The sequence below is a fragment of the Euprymna scolopes genome, chromosome 19 (assembly GCF_053919585.1).
Source record: "Euprymna scolopes isolate OS-2025 chromosome 19, ASM5391958v1, whole genome shotgun sequence".
In the NCBI taxonomy this organism is placed as follows: Eukaryota; Metazoa; Mollusca; class Cephalopoda; order Sepiida; family Sepiolidae; genus Euprymna; species Euprymna scolopes.
In genome coordinates, this window is record NC_136500.1 from 151419033 (window position 1) to 151444457 (window position 25425).

Below are 25425 nucleotides of genomic sequence, written 5' to 3' on the forward strand. Positions count from 1 at the left end.
ATGTCATCAATGTATGAACTAGTGGCCCCGTCCACTTCACAATCCTTCTTCAGGACAGCAGTCATGATTTTCAGAGCAGAACTTAGCTCAAAGTCCGACCTCGTCAGACAATACAGCTGTCCCTTGTACTTGACGAGTTGGTATTGGCAAAACTTTTTGTCCATGTGAATCTGCAAATAGGGCGACTTTAGGTCTATGATCTTAGTGGCCTGCTCCATCCTCCTCCATTTCCTCACGACCTCTTCGCATACATCGATTCCCCCTCCAATATGGTAGGCTACGTATTTGTTTAGCTCCCTGAAGTCCAGTATAGGTCTAATCTTGTTCTAATCTTGTTCTTGGTAAGCTGAAAAACTGCCACAAGTGGCAGCAATCCTCTTTCTTCCCTTGACCAAGGCTTCAGGATTTCCTCTTCTATCCACCTCGCCACTTCTTTGTCGAATTCTTTTCTTGTCTCTCCTTGCAATGTGCTCTCATAGAAATCCACTTTATTTCATAGTTTTGGCAACCCAGAGATCCATCACCACGCCACTGTCCATCTCTCACAATCAAACTTCACCAGGAAATCCTCATCCTCGATGCAGCAAGCCTCTGGTTTTTGTGTTTTCATGTTCTCTCCACTTTCTACTCCTGCCATCCCTATCATGATGAGGCATCAAAAGTCACTTGGCCTTTCCTCACTGTAGCGTCTCCCCCAGCTGGTTGATTGCCTTCATACCTGACACCATGTCAACACCACTGACCAGATGATCCAACACAAAAGCTTGCAGCACAATGGGCACACCTTGCACCATCACTGCAGTGGTCTCTCCTAGGCAACTCACCTTCCCGCCATCCACAACCCTGATAATGCTGGCTCCGCTCCATGATTTAGCGACATTCCTTGCTAACAGCGTCATGATGCAATCTGTGTGAACAAGGGCTATGGTTCTTTTCCCATTGACAACTACTGGTAAGGATTCATTTGGCACCATTTCTGCACAGAAGGGGTAACTACTGGCGCAACAGTTCCCCTTTACTTGTTTCCCTGGTCTCGGGAGGCGACACAATTTCTGCTGACGTGCTACAATGGTAGCAGGGATCCCTGGTTTTGGTTTCTTACAGTCTTTAATCAGGTGGGAACCCTGGCACTGAAAGCACTTTATGGCAAATCTACCCTCCTGTCTCCTTGCTGCCTACCTCTTGTCATCCAAACAGGGGTCTTATACATGCACTTCCGCTTGTAGCCGCAGCCGCAACTGGGCCTTTGACCTTCTTAACCAGAACTCTAGCATGAACCAAGAGATTGTCCACCTCCATATTACCAATTCCTGTTATTATCTGCAGATTCACAGAAACTTCTCCCAGGAAACCGTTCACCAAGTACAACCTCACAGTCATTTCCAAGCTCCTCCCCAAGTAACCAGCCAATCCTGCCAGTCTCCTAATCTCTAAGGTGAAGACGTCGACCGACTCACCAGTTCATCTCAACTTCGAAAGCTTGCTAAGTGCCTCAAAGGGTCCCTCTGTGAATGATAATTTCAGTCGCTGTTCTACCAAGGCAAGCTTTCCTTTGTCTTCTTCCCGCATTTGCTGGTATATTGTAAAAGCTTCCCCTTCTAAGTATAATGGTGGCAAGTTAACCACATTTTCAATTTTTTGAAGCTTCACCACCATCTTTAACTTGTTTAGCCATTTAACTAGGTCCCCTTCTCAAATGAAGGGCCTCAACATTTGACCACTTAACTTCCAGTCAGCCATATTCATCAAAGTGTTGCGCCGGAATAGCTTGTGCTCTACGGAAGAGTAGGCTGGTTAAAAGTGCTTACCCAATGCAAAGGCACACCTCTCTCCTTTCTGCAATCTGCCTTAATGATCTGCTCACCTCCTTTTATGTCCTACTTCAGATATAAAACTGCCTTTCCTATCATGCACTGTATTTCCCATCATGCACTGCCTTTCCCATCATGCACTTCAAGTGCATAAATGAGTTGGACATTTTGTCTCTTCTTTCACATGGAACAACACAGGTAAGCCCTTCATTTTGTTTGTAGATACACCACACATAACGGTGATTAGGGGAATTTGGTTCCTTTTGTGATATAGGGGTCGAGGGTATTTTGTCACTATAAAAAACATTAAATTGTAAACATATTTATTTTGTTTTTGTTTGAAAATAATTTCAACTTGCAATGAAAAATACAAATAAAATTCATAAAAAAAAAAAAAAGGATTTACAGTTTTGTTTTTATTTGCATATTTTAAATGTGAAAAAATTGTCAATTAAAAAAAAAAAAGCTTTCATAACTTGGTTTTTATTTACTTACAAATGCACAGAATTTTTTAAACCAGAAACTGTAGACCAGATGGATGGTTTCAATGCCCAAGCAAGATGATTTAAGTTTTATAATATGATAGATTATGATTCAGCTTTAAACACACATTACCACAACACCAGAAGGTTCAGATGGCTGTATTTACAACCATTTCACTTGGCAACTTGGGGCTAATTAGCATATTTAAGATTCATTTTAACTGTTTTAAGTAGAAACATCATAAAAAAAGCTAAAGAAAAATGCTAAGTAAGGCTTTATCATCATATGAAGTTTTATTTTGATGGACATTATCATTTGTCATCACATCATGAAAAAATCCAAGATGGTGACCAAGAAATTCAAGAAAGCGATCAAAGAAATTATTAACAAAATATGGCTTGTAGCATATCAATTTAAAGGAGATTTCATAAAGATTACAACTATTTTCAAGTACATTAAACCGTGTCCCATTTTTAAAAATTGCAGTACTGTAAGTATTTTCCACTAACTCTAAGTTCGGGTGGCAAGCCCGCCATTGTACAAACTGTCTTAAAACCATATATAATTGTCTAAAAAGAAAAAAAACAACAACAAAGAAACACATAGGATTTATTTCCCGATAGAAATAAAATTGGTTAACTGCCCTAAAACGTTACAATGGCCCTAAAAATCGAAGATTATTTTACATTAAATTATATATATATCATTTTATTTCTGCCAAGTTCAATGTGTTCTTATGTAATGACCTAAAAAAGAGAGAATCAAATATGTGAAAAATAAAAGACAAAATAAGAGAAGCAAGAGTTACACGGTTGCCAAAAATAAACCCAAGGTCCATTTTTTTTTTTATTTTCCTTCGTCATCAGGTGTTTACAAGTGTCCTGGACTCTGCGGTGGCCAATACCACGCAACATCTCCTGCCCACCACAATAGGCTGTATCTACTAATTCCAGTGATATAAATATATTTAATCAACATACAAAACGAATATGATATAGCTTTAACAAAACAGTGGATCTAATAATAAATGAACATAAAGTACTAATAGAAATTGAAATCAAAGGGAAGATTTACACTACACAATTCATTAATTTTTAACAAATAATTATTTTCAATTTTTAAATAATTTTAGGTTCTCATTTAGAATTAAACTTATTTAAAAAAAAAAAAATATTCAGAAAATCAGACAAATCTGATATTTTTATTAAAAAACTACTTGATCAAATTACGTGATTTTTGGAATATGACATTTTCGTTAAATGACAAGTACGCAAATCATCAAGATTTTTCTGATTTTTTTTAAAAATATAAGTGTAATTTTAAATATGCACCAAATTTTAGGTTGAAAATTTGAAGTTTTCCTTTTGTTTTTCAAAAAAACATGAAGAAAAAAAAAAGAAAAAGGAGTATATTGTTTTGTTAAACCTTTTTTTAAATAATTTGATTTTGTTCATTTTATTTTAAAAATAAAAAGGTTGAAAAGACATTTTTCATTCAGGAAAATTTTGGAAGATTGTCGGCGAAAATAATAGTAAAAAAAAAAAAAAAAAACAATCGCCAAAAGATAAACATTTTATTTCTAGTCGCCATTTTCAAAAAAAAAATCACTTATAAATGCGACTGTTTCACTGGCAACATAAATCCCTGTGTAACAGAGTGTGGTCGCACGTATGCATACGAAATGAAGTCACCAATAAAGAAAAAGACTATAAAAAGGAGAAAGAGCATGTTAGAGAAGATGATCACGTTAGAGATGTGGATGATGTTCAGGAGCATGTTAGAGATGTGGGTGATGTCACAGTTGTAACGAGAGTTATGCATGGAGGGAGAATGAGGAAATAAATGTCGTTACAATGGGAAAAAACGAATTGAAGTTTTATTCCTATTCTTTATCTACTTTGCGACTGAGGCTACAACGTGTTGGGTAGAAAATTTCTCGCACCTGTCATTATCCTTCATTGCCACAAAGCCACCATCCATCCATGCATGGAGTATTGTTGACACATCTGGGCTAGTATACTAATCACGAGTCTCTCCATCTTATCGTTCAATAAAAGAATCTCTAACTAAATAAGTTGCACACTGTCTATCAAGCTCCAACCACTGTTCCATCACCACAATGCTGCATTCCTATAATCGTTTTACAAATACTTCCATGGAATTTGCACCGATGAGCTTGCTGCTCCGGTGTCCTCACGACATAAAAACAGCTGATCAACTTGACAACTAAATCCCACCTCTTCCCTGAATTTGTGTGATTCTTTCCCCTTTTTACATGGAGAACAGAGAGCTGGCATTTAAGAGTGGGTATTGTGATTTTTGGGCTACACTGTAGTTAAAATATTTTGCATGGCAAAGTCTAAGATAAGGAAATCTTACCAGGTCAGATTTCAGTTGTATCACAATGTATAATTCAATAGTTGAACAGAGCACATGGAGTCTGTATTCTCTGATGATTTCGTGGTCACCTTGAAAAAACAAAAGCAAGCATTAATACAGAAACTTTGCATTGGAAAAGGCAATATCAGAAGTTATGACAAAGTCTAACTGTAAAGTACAAAAGAATAATAGTTATTTCCCTTGGACTGAAAAAGGGAGAGTTATTGCCCTTGGGGAGGAAGTGAGGGTTCTTTTTTATTGTACCTATTTACTATGCCTCCCCACGGGACAGAGTTAGACACCAGGGTCGTTTTTTAATGTGGAGAAAAGGTACAAAAATAAAAATTGTCTCAGTCGTGAAGGATTTCTCCTCCACCGAAAGAGAACAAGAAAATGAAGTGCAGCATCTGAAGAACAGATACTACACTTTGATCTTGACCAAAAGGCCAAAAGTATTGAATTTCAAGTGAAACCAGTGGTATCTACTGAATTGTCAGGTCACAGTAATGAACATATCCAAAAATTACGAAAAACGATATGGGAGAAAATTAATTATTAATTTTAAACAGTTTTCAAAGACAATTAGTGAAATTTAAGTTTTGCTAAATTGGCCAAAAATTTTCAGTTTTCAAAAAATAATTACCTCCCTTTTCTTACAATTAGAACTGTTTTTGTTTTTCAAAACTCAATTTTCGCTAATTGTCTAAAATATTTTCATTAATATGTGCCTAATACTAAATGGAATTTCCATAAACAGAGTTTTTCCCAAGAACTTTGCATCTGTGGAACATGTTGCCAACAGATTGCTTCCTTGAGAGCTCCCACATTATTTTTTATGTTTCACCATCTCCGGTTAGACCAAAGTGCAAATTGGCATCATCATTCTCATGACAGTTTTCCAAGCCTTACTACTTCTGTGCTGGATTATGACAAATTGGAAATGGATGTTTTTGTTTGTGACATCACTAAAAAGGTTGTTTTACAGGACTAACAGACTTTTTCTATCTGGTATTGGTTTTTCATCAGTTTCCTTCTCTTGGATGGATCATCTTCATCACGGCTGAACAGCTTCATCTACCTCCTTGTATATTAACCCTCTGGAATATCAAAGGGAGGCTAACAAGTGCTACACTTTGCCAAAGGGTGACCTGAAACTGTGCACAAAATAGGCATTCAGCCCCTTTGAGTATTAGGCATACCTACATACCTAAATACATACAACACCTAGTATTCCTAAATGGTCACTTGTCTGGTACTGGCCAGGCTCAGCATTGCTTAACTTTGGTTATCAAAAGAGAATGAGATTGTCAGCATGATTATAACTACTACGAGGTGCCTTCAATAAGTTTTGAGACTTTTTAGTACATGCATTTAAAATTGTTGTAGACTCTGGAAAATTCAGTATGTTATTGCTATACATCTTATGAAATGACGGACCAATTTTTATGATTTTCAGATTCAAATAAACAGCTACAACAGGAATTGGAATACATCCTACTAAAGCCTGATTGTCACAGCTGGTGAATTTCAAAAATGCAATCTGGATGTGAGGACACTTTAGAAGAATGATATGCAATAAAATTCTGTGTTAAACTTGAAAAAAATGCCACAGAAATTTATGGAATGCTTCAGACTGCTTTTGGGACCATTTTACAAGGACCATTATGTGCCTATAGAGACAATAAGTGAACAGTTTGATATCAGTGTGGGAACTGTACACACAATTATTCGTGAGGAACTGAAAATGCGAAAGATTTGTGTGAAGTTTGTTCCAAGGGTGCTCCATCCTTGTTACACATTTATGAATGATTTTTTTTTTTTTTTCAACAGATGGGTATCAAGACAGTTCCTCATCCTCCCTACAGTCCAAATCTTGCTCCCGGTGACTTTTGGTTATTCCCTAAGCTCAAGGAAAACTGTAGAGGCTGTCGTTATGAGACAACTGAGGAGATGAAAGAGGCTGTGACGAGGGTCATTGACACGCTCATACAAGAGGACTTCCATCCACCTTCCAGAATTTGTTGGAGCGGTGCAATAAGTGCATTGCAGACGGAAGAGATTACTTCAAAGGGAATTAGTTTTCATTAGAGTGCCCATATGAAAAAACTTATCGAAGGAACCTCATACATGGTCCTCTTTAAATCAAATAGTAATAAGCACCTGTCATAAAACGTCCTAAGTCATCAAATTTTATTAATTCCATTCATTATTTTCAATCCTTTCATAATGTTCTTCATCATTCACAATTCATACAACTAACACAGAGATTAACATGTAATGGACTTCCAATATACTTACTTATATTTTTCACTGTGTATCCCAGCAGATCCTGTCCCATTACAAACCCAGTTAAATTTTTACACCAGGAAAGCTAAAAAATAAAAATAATTTTATGGAACAAAAACAAGGATTGCATAAAAATCTATTAGATTTTCATCATTAATATATATATATATATATATATTAGTGTTGGGACGATTCCTAATTTTTATACGATTCCGATTCCGATTCCAGGAAAATATTGATTAACGATTCCGATACCAAGTACGATTCCGATTCCTAGGGAATTATTGTTTTGAAATATACCAGGTAGTTTTATGCTTATGGTCGGGTAGTTCCCAAATATGTTCTCTAACTTTGGAAGAGATATTTTATGCCTACACAGTCGTGTTTTGGTTTAAATAAAATTATTATATAGTAAACTAAACGGAAAAATTAGCAAAATTTATTTTAGAGAAAATTTATTTTACTTAATTGGAATACAGAAAAAAAAAACAAAGAAAATAGAATTAATCCTTCAGAGCAAAAACAAATAAAATAGAATTTATATAACAGAACAAAAACAAGAAAATTAGAGAATAAATACACACGATTCATTATTTTGGTCATCATAATTAACAGATTTAATGAATTAAATAAAAAAAATATTGCGGAAGAGAAAGAAAATATATACTAATTAAATATAAAAAAGATAAATATTTAATTTAATAATTTATAAATGAACGTGCATAATTCACAAAGTGTAGTTAACACCTATTGTTTTTTCTTACTTTTTCATTGCTTTTACACGTTGTATCTAACGTGAAGAATAAGTTTAGCCAAACTAATTTTGAAATAGGGTATATCAAAGGAACACACATAAAAACGATACCACCATAAAAACAAATGAAATACTAGATAAAATTGAGCAGAAATAATTACCAAAATTACAGAAAAAGATAAAAGAAAAACAAAACAAAACAAAAAATGGTGAAGTTTGTTGAGTGAAATGAATTATTGAAAGAAAATTAATTGAACTAATAGAAATGTTAAAAAAAAAATGTCACATTTCAATATTTTTTTAATAATTAAATTCTCAGGGTTGTCGAAATTAAAACTTAAGTGATTTTTTTTTATTAGACTTCTTTCGAAGCTTGTTACCTTGAAAAATACATTTAAAACCCTGTTTTTTTTAAAATAAATTGAAAATAAAACGCAATTAAAAAAATTTAATTGATAATTGAAACTTTAAAAACATATTAAACATTGAAAAATTACTTATCTCACAAATTAACGTCCAATAAAGTAGATCCAGTCTTCATACAGGAATTCGGTTATAATAAATATATCTTTCCCAAACCTTAAAAATTAAATTTTTTTTTTTTTTTTTTTTTGAGAGAGAGTTCTTTAAAATCGCCGGGGAATGCCGCCTTAAATTTTAAAGAAGTAAATTTTAGGAGTTTAGTGCCTTTCAAAGACGATTATCATAATTTATTATCATCATTTAATTTCCTTTCCCCCCCCCCCACCTTTCCACGTGGTTCAGTAGTTAACCAGTGCTCCTGTTGCTGTCAGTCAGCTATCTTTTAATTTCTAGTTAAAAGAATTTTTCATGAAATAGAATCAGCATTTAAAAAATTTTTTTTTTTAGTTGTATATATTGTATTTACTCTTTGAAGTGTAGGAGGGTTAAAAAAATTGGTGACACCTAGATGGTGACTTAGGCAAAAAAAAAAAAAAAAGACACTGCGATTTCGACCCTCACTAATAAAACTGCTCTGAGTGACTAGTTGGTAATTTTGCTAAGTCGTGGACCAAAGAGTTAAAAAAAGATTTCAAGAAATTCAACGAATTTTCATTTGGTCCAAATTTCAAAATTTTGCGAAATAATACAACGTGATCAATTTCATTTTAGAGATATTTCTTTCAAAAGCCTTCTTTGAAAAAAAGAAAAAAAAGTATATTGTTCTATTAAACCTTTTACTGTTTAAATAATTTGACTTTGCTCGTTTTATTTAAAAAAAATATAAGTTGAAAAAGCATTTTCATTCAGTATTAGAAGATTTGTTAGTAAAAAAAAAACAGTCACCAAAAAGATAAGGTATTTTTTTTAATTTTTACTCGCAATATAGAGCCCTGCATACTTCTTTTCAAGTTAACTCTTTTGTAGTTTTGATTACAATAGATCTGAATGAATGAATCTTGTAAGGGAGGGGGCACTAAGCATTGCTCTGTTAGTAATGAATTTCTTTGGTTTCTTTTTATAACATGCTACGTTTCTCTCTTGCGGTTAGAAATATCAGGACATTTTTTCTTTTTTTCAACATCAGACTAAAAGAATCGTAATGAAGGAATCGGAAAATTAAGGTATTTTTTAACGATGCGATTCCGATACCTCCCAAAATACACGATTTTTATGATTAACGATTCCGATTAATCGTCCCACCACTAATATATATATAGATGTTATTTGTTTTTGCGATACGTTTTTGAATGAATTCAATTATTTATATGAAAGTGCATCTTTACCTAAATGTCAAGTTGAGAATAATTTTCCCTTTTACCAAATTGGTACCCCAAAATGGGGAGCAGCATATATATTGTTTCTAAAATAAAATTATCCACTGACACGTGTCAGAGGATAATTTTATATTTACATATATATATATATATATATATATATATATATATACTAGCATTTCAGCCCGGCGTTGCCCGGGTGTTTGGAGGTGTATGCTGAGCAAAAAACAAAACAAAAAAAAAAGGTCAATTTTTTAAAACTTTGATCCTTATTATGACCCCTTAATATTTAATGTTTTGGGCTCAAATCAAGTTATTAAGTTAAATCCATGTCCAAGGAACCTATATCTAAAATTTCAGGTGTTTAGACCAAAAATTGTCGGAGGAGTTTGGTAGAGTTCTCAAAGGTCAAATCGTTAAACTTTGACCCCTTAACAGCCAAATTTCTGGCCGAAAACCGATCACATAGATTTTCCCAAATTTCAGTACCCCGTATATCAAATTTCGAGTCTGTAGACTTAAAATTAACAGAGTTATTGCGAAGGAAAATATACACAGACACACACGTTCACTTTTATAGATATATACACTACAATTATAGTGATAGTGTGGATTTTTTGTATAAAGATGCAATATAATGTCTGGAAAATTAAGGGGTACCATGATGGTCCAGCCAGAAGAAATTGTTAGTTAGCTTTAAAAAAAAAAAAAAAAAAAAAAAAAAAGAAAGTTCCAATAGATAAAAGAAATGATAAGATGAAATGGTTGTTGTTATTTTCAAAAGCATCTTCAGGCTACTATTGCAAGAAAAAGATCCGAGAAACATGGTCAGTCAAACAGATGGACAATATCTACAGTTCCCAATTAGGGGGAGGGAGGTAATGGTGGTTAAATGGTTAAGGACATGGGTTGATAACCTAGCTGTGAAAATTCTGAATCCAGTTTGTTCCACAGAAACACTGGTGCTTGTCCAGAATCCCCCCCACCACCACCACCGCCACAGCCCATGAAAAAGCATAAACTAAAGAAAAATGCATAAACTACCTCACTCAACGTCATTTGTTAAATATGGTTTTCAGGCAGAAGATAAAAATGTCCCAACAATATTATATGGAACAATTCAGCCCCACTAGTATTTCACGTATGCAGTAAATTACTTGAAATATCGCTGTAACAGTGTTATATTATAAACCCTTTTTCTAAGAATTCAAAACACAACAACCATTGGTGTAAGCAACAGTCCGTTTTTTTATTTCTCCTGTTGTTCTTGCTTATGGTAGATAGAGAGAGAGAGTGGGGGAGCGACAGAGAGAATTATCGTGACGTCCACTCAGTTGGCAATCAAATCTCCAACTCCAATCTTTTTCCTTCTGTGATTTTGTCCTATCAATCTTTTCAAAGCATACACGTAACCAGATTCCTTTCTGTTACATTTTTCATAACAATAACAAGGTTTGTTGATATTTATGAGAAATATTGAAAAAATTCCCGTTTAGCTTGTCAATTTCTGACATTTCATCCGCAGACGCGTGCCACATTTTAATTCATGAACATACATATATGTATATACACCTATACACACATATATACTAGCATGTCAACCCGGCTTAGACCGGGTCATTCGTGTAACAACAGTTTCATCCTAGATTTAAAACAAAACCAATAATTATAACAAATATTTCGTTCAGCAATTAGAAACAATGGTGATATAAAAATGAGACACTTACCTTCTACGAATGGGAACGTGCAAAAATTTAACCTTAGAAATTTGAGTAAACTAAAAGAATGTGCTCAGCTCCACGTACACCACTATATGTGACACTGTATACGTGCACACTTAACAACAATTCAACATGTAAACTGGTATCATAGTACGGTTGGCACCAGCTCTTTTCAGTATAACAGTCGAGTTAGTCCTATCCCAAGTCATTTTATCGGAAGAAAAGTAAGTTTTAGTATTTTAAAATTATTTATGGAGCAAATATGTCCCATTAGGAGCGAAAGGGTTAAGGAGAATATCAAACTCTTTTTGGAGCAAGGATTCGTTCAAGATGAGTCCAAAATCTTACCAAATTTTCAAGTTGTTTCAGACTCATTTTCTGGTCCTGGGAATGTGGTTGAATTCTGGAAAACAAAAACACACAACACGGAAATTTTTACGATGCAAAATTGCAAAGAATAATTACAACTCATAAAAGATGTTTTTTTTTTTAAATTTAATTTTCACCCCAAATAAGGCAAGTGCCACTTTGAAGTAGGGGGCTACTATCGGGGACATAATTTGTGGGGGCATTATGAAGGGAGATGAGTAGAAAGATGTTTGTTCACATTACACTTGAACTTCTGCATATCAGTACAGTTGGGAAAGCAGTATCCCGGAAGGGAGTTCCAAAAACTTGCAGTTCTAGGGAAGAAACTATTGGAGTAAAAGGCTTTTTTACACCTAGGGATTTCTATTGTAAAGAGGTGAGACTTAGTTGCTTGTCGGGTTTGTCAGAGGTAGTCATGTCGAGGAGGTACAAGTGCTTGCAGTTTGTCAGAGCATTCACTATGTGAAAATTAACATGATTGAGAAATCAAAAAAAAAAAGTTACAGATCAACTTTGGCTTGAGATCCAAATGATGTCGCACACACATTATTATTTGAATACGTTACTATGTTAGTTTTAGGCAGTCGTATATTATAAGTTGAATGCATTTAAATAATTTTTTCTTTAAAAATTAGTAAACCGTAAATGTTAAAAACTGTGATAGATTAAAACAAGAATGTGCATCCATATTATTAGCAAGCAATGTAGCAAAACATATCTTACAGATAAAGGACCTTGGTGTCATGGTGGCAGTAGTAGTACACGTCAATGAAAGAGTAAAAATGCTGCCATCTTTCTCTAAATCATCATCATCATATTCACTTTAATGTCTGTTTTATATGTTGGCATGTATTTAACAGCTTTTAGAAATTTACTCTTAACCTCACCTATCTGTCAGGTGTTAATATATACGAGGTGCATTCAATAAGTTTCCAGACTTTTTTCAGATGTCTACTTTTATTGATAGTACACACATGAAACTTTAGTCCTCCTTGAAGTAATCTCCTCCGGCTGCAATACACTTGTACCATTCCAATAACTTCTGGAAAGCCCCATGGAAGTCCACTTGTGTGAGCATGTAAATGACTCCTCATAGTCTCTTTTATCTCCCCAATTGTCTCATAACAACAGTCTCTCAGGTTTTCCTTGAACTTAGCGAATAACCAAAAGTCACGGGGAGCTAGGTCTGGAGTGTATGGAGGGTGAGGAACTGTCTTGATGGCCATCTTGGTCAAATAGTCTGTGACAATGATGGAGTTGTGGATTGCTGCATTGGGATAAACTTTATGCAAATCTTATGCATCCTCAGTTCCTTACGAATAATTGTGTGTACAGTTCCCACACTGACATCAAATTGTGCACTTATTGTCTCTATAGACATATGACGGTCCTTATCCATGAAATTCTTTATTTGACCAATCAACTCTGGTGTTCTGACTTCCTTACTCCGCCCATACCTCTCATCATCCCTCAGACTCCCTGGCATCCTTGAATCTCTTCAATTTTCAGCTGTGAGGAGGAGACCGCCAGGGGAAATAACTATGTAATTTTTGAAGTTTTCTATTGTTGAATTTGGAAATCTGCACAGAATTTCAAACAGAAGCCTTTATTTAATCCATGGGGTTAGCATGCTCTCATTCTGTCAGCCACAACTGGTAAAAGTCCTAAGTAATTCACAATTGTATCTTGAGTGTCATCTGCACTAAAGCTGATGGCATAGTGGATAAATTGCTTGGTAGGATCCAGTTGTAAGTTACACTATTCTGAATTCAGAAACATAATACTTTTACTGATTCTTTCAATGTAACCATACCAACAGAGTCTCCTGTTCTAAACAAATTTCCCTATACTGTCTAGATTTAATCTTCCTCTCAAGTCAGCAAAACTATGCCTGTTTTTAAGGCTCACATCATATATCCAATGTATCATTCTCATGTTATTTATTTTCATGCAACGCATATCCTCAACTTTTAAAAGACAAAAAAAATAAAAAATTGATCTAGTTTAAATAATTAAATCAATCAATGTGAGCAAAAAAAAAACAACAAAAAAACCCCCTAAATTTTACTTTAGCACAACAAAAAAACAATTTAGGGTGGAATAAACGATGCAATAATTTTTTTAAATGATTGCTCAGAATCCCCTCTATATTAAAAGACAAAAAGAAAAATCTGTATGATGTACATACCTGTGATTGAAAAAAAATAGTATTCCAAAAACATGTAAATTGATCAAACAGCTTTATTTTTATAAATAATTTTTAAGTGATTAATTGGAATGTGTAGGCATTGCAACTAAAATCTCGCAAGTTTGGATCATGGGTGCTTATACATTTTAGCAAAGATATTAAAAATGAAGATAAACAAAAATTTCGGATGTATGTACCTGTTATGGAATGAAGTTCTCAAAAATTAAAAAAATAAAAAAAAAGATAATAAAATCAAGCAGTTTTTTTTTTTACAGAGGAAAATAAAATTTCACGGAGATCTCGATGCAACCATCTTGGTAATTAAGAGGAGAGCGCCAGGGGAGACAACTATGTAATTCTTGAAGTTTACTCCTTTTTACCAGTGTTTTCTTTATAAAATGTCCCTCATGCAGTTTTTATGTTATTTTAATTCTGTTTTAATTTAATTCTTTTTTTTTTAAGCTAATTTCCGTTTAGAATTGAACTTTATAAAATAGAAGTAGAGTATTCAGGTTCATTCTTATACGCTCTTAACTTATACGCTCAGCACTATTTGTATTTCAAACTTAATAAACGCTTTAAAATAAGTTAAAACACCAAAAACTTATCCAGCCAGGTAGAAGAGTAAGTTATCTTGCCTTTGGTAACATTTATTATTACCATATATGTAGAAAATTGACCACATCTTGTCTGCTCATCCTTCGGCTAACATTCACATCTGTGGTGACTTCAATCTCCACAATATGGAATGGCTGACCCACTCAAACAAGACAGATGATGAGGGGAGGTTTTGTCATGATTTCTCAATTGCTTATGACCTCACTCAGATTGTTCACAAACCCACCCGTGTGCCCGATACTACCGGTCAGTATACAAGCCTTCTAGACCTTTTTCTCACAACTTCACCTGAGCTATGTTCATGTTCCGTTCTATCTCCTCTGGGATCTTCCGACCACTCGGTTGTATCAGTTAAGATAAAAATGAAATGTAATAAGTTTTCAGATGTACCTCTCCACCGTACAGTATATTGATACTCTATGGCTGACTGGGATAGCTTCCGTACATTTATATATGATCTACCTCTGCATTCCACATTTAAAAAGAATGTGTCCTCTATATTATCAGACCTGACCGAATGGTTAATTGTAGGGATAGACAGATTCATACCATCCAAAAAATTCCAACAAAACTGTAAACAGCTAGCCATGGTTCTCCCCAGAATGAGTTGCTGCCATCACGCACAGAAATCACTTTTTCCATAGCTACCAACATAATAGATGTACTGAGACTAAAGTTGCTTTCAGGACTGCCAGCAACCACTGTAAAAGAGTAATAAAAAATGCAAGAGAGTTATATGCTCAGTCTGTTAAATCCAAAGTAGCTGAGCAGTGGCTTGGTTCCCACCAGTTTTGGCAAATAGCAAATAGGATCCTGAACAGAAACGTGCGTTCTATCCAAACCATCATTAATGGACCTGAGGTCATCTCGTCAGCATCAGACAAGGCCAAACTATTTGTCAAGAACTTTGCAGCTAATTCTACCCTATGTGACCAAAGCCATCAACTCCCCATATTTCCTCCTATAACACAGAACACGCTAGGTAACATACAAATATCCGTGCATGAGGTCGCCAAGCTAATCAAGAATCTTGATTCCAGTAAAGCAACTGGCCCTAACGTCATTCCAATTATAGTGTTGAAAAAGCTTCAACCAGAACTTGCCCCCATACTTACAAAACTGTTTAAGTGTTGTCTTGAGGAGAATTGCTTCCCAACACCCTGGAAATCCTCATCAGTATATCCTGTATTTAAGAATTCAGGTGATAGGTCATCTCCCTCTCAGTACAGACCAATAAGTCTCCTGTGTGTCATGAGTAAGTTACTGGAATCCATATTAAATAAAGAAGTGGTCAACCACCTCAGCAGAAATAACCTTCTTAGTGACATGCAATATGGTTTCCGTTCTGCTAGATCTACAGCAGATGTGCTAATGGTTATATCTCATAGACTTAGTGAATCTCTCGACAAAGGCTTCCTTTCTAGGGCAACTGCTCTCGACATATCAAAAGCCTTCGATAAGGTATGGCATAAAGGCCTTCTTCACAAGATTTCCAGCTACGGTATAACTGGAAATGTTTTCTCAATTATTAAATCATTTCTCTCTGATAGGCTCATAAGAGTAGTGGTCAATGGACAGAAATCAGAGGCCTGCAGTATTAATACTGGAGTCCCTCAGGGGTCCATCCTGGGCCCAACTCTCTTCTTGATCTACATTAATGATCTCCCAAAACACATACTTAAATCATTCCTTGACATCTATGCTGATGACACGACTATCTATGGCAACACATCAAAGGCCGTAAATGACAAAGTTCTCTCTGATTCTCCTCTGATCTTGAGTGCGTGGTACAGTGGGGGAAGAGGTAGCCTATTACTTTTCATGCATCTAAAACCAAGTTCCTATCTTTACATCATCAACACTCTGATCCCCATCTGGCATCAATTGAAATGGATAGCTCTCATCTTGGGGAGGCTCCATGTTTTGACAAGCTTCTGGGATTGACCTTTACTCCTGATCTGAAATGGAACACGTACATCAAATGTGTTGCCAAGGTCACTGGAATAATGGTGAGATCCTTCTACCGCTCCAGTAGATATCTCACTGCTGATGCAATTCTCTATCTATATAAAAGCCAAGTACGTTCAAGGATGGAATACTGCTGCCACATCTGGGCAGGAGCTGCTAAAAACAGCTTATTCTGCCTTGACAGAGTACAAAATAGACTTCGTAGCTTAGTGGGGGATGCCCTTTTTTTTTCCCTGCAACCTCTCTCCCACAGAAGAGACGTTGCGAGCCTATCCTTGTTTTATCGTTATTTCCATGGCAAGTGCTCGTCTGAGCTCCAATCTTTGCCACTCCACTCGCCAATCTTTCATAAAAAACACCCATCAATCAATCAATAATTTTCCCAACTCTTTATCTGTGCCTAAATCAAAACGTAGATTCCATGAACAAAGCTTCTTTCTTAGAAATGCACGCCTGTGGAACTGTCTTCGTTTGCCTGTTTCCCATCTGACTACAACTTGGATGTCTTCAAGTCCAACATAAACAAATTGCTGATAAACTGCCCCCTTAAGTAATCCAATTTATCAAATCTCCATTACTAACGATTACTACGATATTATCCAATTGATTACTGTACACGTAATAACCCTTATCCTCGAGTGGCCTCTGGGCCTTGATAAGTGGTGACTCCCATGTTAAAAAAAGAAAAAAAAAAAGAAGACCCAAAATTGGTGGAGGAGTTTAGTAGAGTCTGCAAAGGTCAACGTCAACTCTTTCAACTTTGACCTCTTGGCAGCCAAATTTTCGCCCAAAAACTGATTAAAAAGCTTGCTGCATGTCTGAATATCCTTTATGTAAAATTTCAAATGTTCAGACCCAAAATTGGTTGAATAGTTTGCTAGAGACCGCAACGTCAAATCTTTTTTTTACTTTGACCTCTTGGCAGCGAAATTTTCGGCCAAAAATCGATTAAAAAGCTTGTCCTATGTCCGTATACACTTTATGTAAAATTTCAAATGTTTAGACCAAAAATTTTTTTAAACTTTGACCCCAATTTTGACCCCTTAACATTTGTTTTGGGCTCAAATCAAATTAAAAAGTTTGATCCATGTCCAAGTAATCTACATCTAAAATTTAAAGTGTTTAGACCCAAAATGTGTGGAAGCGTTTGGTAGAGTTTTGAAAGGTCAAATTGTTGAACTTTGACCCCTTTACAGCCAAATTTCTGGCTAAAAACGGATTAAAAAGATTTTCCCAAATCTCAATACCCCTTATGTCAAATCTCGAGTCTGTAGACTGAAAATTGACAGAGTAATCTGGTTGGGAAATGTACACACACAGACAATTTCACTTTTATTGATATATAGATTTATATGCTTAGGATCACTAGGTATCAAATTAATTAGGGGATTCTCACTGATTGTTGCTTTAAATGTCATGTGACCGGGTTGAACAAAGAGTAGTTTCTCATCAGCCAAGAAAAAGAAATTCACAACACAAATTCGTTTGTTAGAAAAATATAAAATATTTTATTTCTTGCTTTGTGTTGCACTTCACACAGTAGACAGGAGGAAGGAGCAGGAGGCGGCAGATTCAGTGATGACTCATGTTTACTGTTGTTTTTCAACTGACTCCTTCTCTTCCGCCTTGCTTGTTTATATCGGCCTGTTCTCTGACAGGTGTTTTAACCCCAGCAGCTGTGAAATTAACTACTTGACCTATTCACCTCTGGTGATGTCTGTTTTGCCAAGTTTACCTCATCACTTGATGCTTTTAGCCTGCAGACCACCATGCATGTGTGTGTGTTAACATACAACATAAAAACAACACTGAAACTAGGTAAAGCAATAGTCAGTCAGACTTTTTTTTTTAAATACTTTTTTGCTATGAGATTCAACCTGTTGCTAGAAAGAAAGAGAGAGAGAGAGAGTGAGGGAGGTAGAAAGAGAAAAGTTTTAAAATAAAAATGTTGTATACACTTTTTAAACTCTTCTATTTTGTTACCAATTCTCCCTGGCAATGCCAGGTAGCCCAGCTAGTTTTCAATGAGTAAAATCGGCTGCACATAGACCGACTCATCTAATACCATTAACCACTGATACCTAGGACTCCACTGTGGCCATCGTGAAAGAGAATAATGTGTTAGCTATTAAACAATTGCTATGTTTATCTCTCCCACCCCACAGCGGAAAGATGTGACACAAGGTTGAGAGTCAGCATCCTAGAGGAAGCGCACTGACCTACAAAAATGCCTGGACAGTTCCATCAGCATTCCCTGGTAGGGGCGCTTTAGGAAATTAACAATAAATTAACCCTTTCTCAAAAGATGCAAAAGTTGGGAGGGTGGACCGCCTAGAATTAGCACAGGACCATACATCAGCCAACAAACAAGTCATCAAAATAATAGCAGAAATTCTGGCGATTTTGGATGCCAAGAGAAAACCTGTTGGAACGAAACAGTTGCTGTACAGCAAAAGAAGAGGTTCATACTTACTCAGTTTCTGAGTCAGAACATCGTTGGATTACTTGCTCTGTATGAGTGACCTCGTACTGGAGAAGTTCAGTTTCAATCTGGAGGTCTTTTACGAGTTGAGCCAAATCCTTCTTCCTTTCGGTGAGCAATTCAGCACTCAAGTTCTCAATATCCAGAGACATTGCTTCTTTCTCACTCAACCTAGAAAAATTAAGAAAATTCAGGACTTTAAAAATTGAGTAACAACACTTTCTATATAATAAGTCAGAAATTTTTGTCAGTCTGTTGGTTATCTATAGACCCCATATCATTTGAGATTTGATACTAACATACAACTAATACTTACCAGCTCACAACTTATTGAATAGAATTCCAAATTTTGCACTCTGCATACAATTGTTAATCTTCGGACTAGAGTTCTCATGTTTTATTTTAACGTTTTGATCACTGTAACCTCTGACCTTCTGGAGTACACAGAGATGAGTCCACATTTTTAATAGAAGAGATAGAGAGAGCAATTCTTATGACAGAAGAGAAGTGCTAGTTAAAGTTCTTTAAACAGGAGGGAGATACATTATCGAAAAAGGAAATACCGTCAACCTTTGGAAGGGGCTTTCATACAAAGTTCTTTATATAAGACGATAAAGATGAAACACATTACCTTGTGGTTGAATGACAAACAAAGACAAAAGGCTTACATAAAAATTACAAGATGTTTATTCATCCAGCTGGTGATTGGAATTCGATGCTATGTTGTTACATTGTTATCTTTTCCTGACTCCCTTCGCTTCCTAAGGAGCTTCGGCTAACTTTGTCAGTCTCCTCGGTTCGCTCTGCCGGACTAACTGCTCCTCTCTTCCCGACTCACTCGGACTTCTGACTGACTCAGATTACTTTTTTTCTAGTCTAACTTAAGTGTCTATATTAATTTTATACTTCTTTGTAACGTCAGCACGTGGGCCAAACATGTGAATTCCATGCACCTGTCTCAACATATACCCTGGCAACACAACAGTAATGGGGGTGCCTGGGTGTGTGTAGGTGGTGTAGTAAGGAAATATGGGGGGGTGAGTAAAAGTGGTAGTAGCAGGGAGGAGGGGATTAAAACAACAATAGGCAGAGGTATTAAAAAAAAAAGTGGATGTAGGCAGGCAAGCTTGAACTCATAACGCGAAGGAGGAAAAAAAAGGTTAAAAAGAAACGTGACAGCTGATATCTCCATCGCCTGACCGGAAGTTTGAAACGTTGAAATTAAGCGTAGTGAATCGAAAAGATGACCATGACTTGCTCAAATGTCGGCGAAAAAAGCAACCCCTCCTTGTACTAAACTGCTCAGTTGAGGATGAATGGAATGAATATTTTTGGACAATTTTTCCATATTTGTTGTCTGAAGGATGGTGCTTCAAAATGATAATGATTTCATCAAGAACTGTCGCCTCTGTCGAAAGTTTTGCAAGACATACAAACACACACACACACACACACACTTTGTCTTTTATATATTAAACTAGTGAAAGGTACCCGGCGTTGCCCGGGTGTTTGTAGGGGTGTGTGGTGTTAAATAAAAAAGAAACCGGGGGGGATCGAAGCCGAACCCCTGAGGCGAAGTTTGAAAATAAAATCGGTCAGCCAGATGTGAAAGATATTTGAAAGTCGTCGAGCATTACGATGATGACGATGTAAGCATTGTTATAAGCGAAGCAAGAAAAGAAAACAACGTTTCAATTAAGCGGGGGGGGGGGGGGACACAAAACAAAATAACGTTAGGCAAACGAACGATTAAAACAGAAAAATGAACGAACCTTACGTGAAAAATGGCTTAAATAATACAGGGTTCAATATTTAAATTAAAAAAATCGAAAAAAAAAAACATCTCACACCACGATTCGAACCCAAAACGTTTAGATAATGAACCAAGGCCTTAAACTACCTGAGCTAAAGCGACGTATATAAAGTTTGTTCGGTTTATCAACTATTTAAAGTAAATCAGGTCATGACGTCATCTGACGCATGCGTTGTAGACAACTGTCGATTTCATGGTGAAAAAGTTAATGTTTTTCTCGTTTTTTGTCTAGACATCTCTCTCTCTCTGTTTGCGTCCCTCTCTCACTCTCTCACTTCGTCTTCCTTACTCTAAAGACTGGAAAATGGCGTCTGGCTGTTTTTATTTTTTAAAAAAAATTTGATCGTTAATATTTTTTGTAAGCATATTTTTTTTTTTTTTACTTCACATGCTTGGCTTGTTATTTTTCGTTTAACTATCGTATCTAACTATTTTGAATGTGGTAATAACTTTGGTAACGTTGCCATAGCGTAGAAGTTCATAGTTTAGCTTTAATTAATTTTTTTTTACCGATAACAACATTTTTAAATTGTAAATTCAGACCGCCATTAGAGCTTGCTGACGTCAAGATCACGTGACATGACTCAGCGGATTTTAAATACAAGTTGATCCAAAATAAACAGCCGCGTGTATACTTTATGTAGAAGAGTTGACGCCTGTATTATTTGGGGCAGTTATAAATCGATTTAAAAATATGTAATGTTTAACATTAAAATGTCACTTTTTTGGCCCCCCCCCCTGCAGAAAATCAATCAGTTGACGCACTTCTGATGGTCACTTTGGGCCAATTTTTCGATACTTGTCGTCCGGAAGGTGGGGCTTTCATATGAGACCAAGTTTGTGAATTTTTGTTCCGTCGGTCGAAAGTTTTTAGCAGACACACAAACATACATACATACATTTTCGCTTTTATATATATATAGATTATGTATTATGGCAAAAATTTTGAAAAATGATCCAGTAGATAATGTGCTAGAAGTATTTTAAATTAAAAGCCACAAGTTCCCAGATAGCTGGTATAAAGATGATGGACCCTTAACTTAAGTTAAGGGTTACCTCCCTTGCTTGTCATACTGAATTGGTTGTACAACTCTTCCACATTATCTAATTTCTTATGAAGGTACTTTTGCCTGGGAATATTTTTGCATAGGTTATGTGTCAAAATACATCCGATAAGTATCGAAAGTTGATAAGAGATTATTATTAAAGAAGGAAATCCAATTATGACCAATGTTAACTTTTATGCAACTGAACATCACAATTGTATTTGAGAAGTTTTATCACCGCACAAGCAGAAAGGCCCAGCTTATAAAAACAGCTGTAGATTCTTTTATAAGACGGGCACGTTTAAAATGACTGTTTCTGTGTAGAACACAATTAAACCGTGATACTTGACTTTAGCATTTTAAACTTTAAGTGAAGCCATTATTTACAAATAATTTATAAAATCAACAGAAGATTCTCTACAGTGTAATGTATGTGACAAACTTGTGGAAGCGTTCAAGAATTGTGTCAATGTCTTAGTTGAGTCTACCTATGGCAAAAATGAGTTCATCTAACAGTTAGAAAAAGCCAACAGCAGAGTCGTTCAGTAAGTGACTGCTGAAGTTGCTCTGGTACTATGCTGTTTCGATTGAGTTGCTCAGGACCATGCCAGACCATGTAGACGGAATTGTTTGGACTGTGTTGGATTGTATTGACGGTATTTTTTGTGCTATAATTTTTTTCCTCCATCTCTCTTCCCTCATGCAGCTACAATGTAGACTACAATATAATGTAGACTAAGTCACTGCATGGAAATGTGAAACTTTCTCCCGGGACACTGCAGGGATAGGGTGAGGGTGGGGCTAATTAAAGCAAGCAATCAATCGATTTGACTTAAAAATTGTCGATTTCACAGATTTCAATGAAAATAAAAGTATGGGAGGGTGGAACATGTGTTGCTCCTCATTCAATCCCGGACAACGTTGGGTCTCCCTGCTAGTAAAACATACAATAAAACTCGATAATTCGATAAATTCTATTTTTACTTATAATTATTTTTCTACTGGATCATTTTTCAATTTTTGGAATGTATACTAATTTCGTCATGACATGTAAGTATGTAATAATGTTTTCACCTGAAATGCGTCAGTAAAAAAAAAAAAAAATGACCAATGTAAACAAGCGCCTAAATCTAGTATGAATTACTGTTGAGTTATCTCCTTTTGCTTCTCGAGTTTGATTCAAAAAGAAAACTATTTAATCAATTTATATAATTTTTGAAATATATTTTCGTTCCATCACGGGTACGTACATCATAAAAATTTTTCTTTTTTTTTAATACAAGGCAACAGTACTTGTTGGGATAGAATCAACACATGAATTTTTTAAAATAATTTGTTTTAAGCAAAAACAACATTACGTACTATAATTGTCATGTCGAAAATATATATTCGGTACTTGTGCATAATTTGAACAAGACGTAACTCAGCGTCTGATTGGCTTTGCTTGGAACATGGTCTAGAAGTGTAAGCCATGTTTAGTTCCAGAACAGTTTCTTATGATTCATTGTTCTATACAAGTCCTGGAGCTGACTGGTTCGTAGTAGACAAAACAGTTTCCGATGGTTCGTTGTTCTACACAAGTGTTGGAGGTGACTGGTTCTCAGTAGACAGTTCTCGAGTTGAAATCCACAAAGCAAAAGATTTTTCCCGTGTTGACATGAAGAAGAAAACACATGCGAAATTGCTACAGAAAGGTTTAATTTTTATGGAGCAATTCCGGTTTCTGATTGGTGAATTAATTCGATTCGTCAGCTCCTAGCAGCATCGTTTATAAATAGAATCTCCCGACTGCATGGGATCATACCCCATTATAGTGCTACTATGATGGGATGTGTCTCCTAGCGGCTTCAGCTGTAGGGAGACTGGGTCAAGAGTACTCATCAAGGATTTGTTCTTGACACTCAGCCTGACAGGTGAGTGGCCAGGAACCGGCCCAGCACCTGTCGGACTGAGGTACACCACTTGGGTATCACCTAGGAGGTTCACCTTCCCAAGGCCTTGCCACCAAGCTTTTGGGTGGGGCAAGTTTATTGCTTGTCGCCTGAGGCGCCCCTACCAGAGAATACTGACGGGGGAGCCCAGGCAGTTTTTGTTTAGGGGAGCTTGCCTAGTCTCCACTTTCCGGCCTTGTGCCACATTTTGCTGCGGTGGACAGCAGATAAATATCTACCCCATTATAGTGCAAAAATATTGTAACACTTGGGTTTGATTGTAATGTGACGTAAGATGTTGATCAGCCAATCAATGCACTGCAAAGTAGCAGACGAACTTTTCGAAACAAAAATTGGAAGGAAATAAAAAATTCATTAAACAACACACTCCTGCAACTGCCCTTTTCTGAAAATTGTAAAAAAAAAAAAAAAAATGAATATCTTCAGTTTGAAAAAATGTTTGATGATGCCAGGACAAGTGGTCTCATATTGTCAAGAATTATTTGTTAAAAAAAAAAAAAAAAAAAAAAAACCCTGCATTTCCTGCAAAAGAAGATCTGAGAAGGATGGATGTGGGTGGAGATGCATGTGCACGCAATGCACCCCCAACCTCGCTATGTTAAGAATGGCTTTTGGAATAAACACTCCTCCCCACGTTAAGAACATCTTTCGGAATAGACACCACTCCCCAAGTGAAGAACGGCTTTCTGAGTAGACACCCCCTCCCCATGTTAAGAACCACCATTACCAAAAAAAAAAAAAAAACAAAACAACAAAAAAAAATTATTCTTTTTCTTGAAAAAAAAAAAAAAAAAAAGTTTCTTTAATTGTTGCAATAAAACTAAAAAAAAAAAGGTAAATGTTACCTTACGCTACAACAGAACACGGATCACTCTAATTTGTTTTTTAGGGGGATTCGAGGTCGCTGACAACGAATGATAATCAAACCCGTTGCAAATTTACCGTTTGCATGGTATGAAACCCTGGACCTTGGAACTATTTTGTGCCATTTCACCTCCTTCAGTGGTGTTTTTCTTATATGATACGTTCGTGTGCGAACGGGCGTAGTGAAGTGTCTTATCACATCGTGTAGTAATCTTTAAGCAGCCATTTGAAATAAGAAAGTTTTCAAAAAAGAAAAAAAATGGTTCATTTTCTTTTTTGCCTTACGTAATTTTAATGCTTTTTAATTGATCTAAAAAAGTTTTAATGCTTTTTAATTGATCTAAAAAAGTTTTAATGCTTTTTAATTGATCTAATAAAATTTTAATGCTTTTTAATTGATCTAATAAAATTTTAATGCTTTTTAATTGATCTAAAAAAGTTTTAATGCTTTTTAAGTAATCTAAAAAAGTTTTAATGCTTTTTAATTTATCTAATAAAATTTTAATGCTTTTTAATTGACCTAATAAAATTTTAATGCTTTTTAATTGATCTAAAAAAGTCTTCACAAGTGGTTTACAAAAACATAAGTACCAAACATTGTTTTTTCTTTTTTTTTTGGGGGGGGGGGGCATTCAATTACAGAACTTGCGTAGTTTAACAGGTGCTTCTGCAGTTTAATTAACCGTTTTTCCCTAAGTAACGTGCTGATATTTACTGAGTTGCGTATCGTTTAGAATTTCACAAAAATTCTGTTTACATTGGGGAGTGGTGCTGGGGCACGCGTTCCCAGAACACCCCTAAAGTTATTTAGGCATTCCAGCATTGCATTACTTCCCCTGTTTTCTAGATGGTGATAGCTAATTTGGTGTCCCCGATGAAATATCTTCTAACAGATATTTTAACTGAAAGAAATTTATCACATTATTAGAAGAATTATTAGTGGTATTTGTAT

At 35.6% G+C, this 25425-nt stretch overlaps 1 protein-coding gene across 1 annotated transcript in view; it reads right to left on the reverse strand.

Moving 5' to 3' along the window:
- The window catches only part of LOC145240187 (uncharacterized), a gene marked incomplete at its 3' end in the record, with an annotated part of 49034 nt that overhangs the window by 15495 nt on the left and 8114 nt on the right, over positions 1-25425 (reverse strand). The window contains 4 exon segments of the mRNA XM_080103773.1: positions 4674-4762; positions 6972-7044; positions 11522-11576; positions 18790-18969. Coding sequence (XP_079959899.1) covers positions 4674-4762; positions 6972-7044; positions 11522-11576; positions 18790-18969 — 397 coding nt within the window.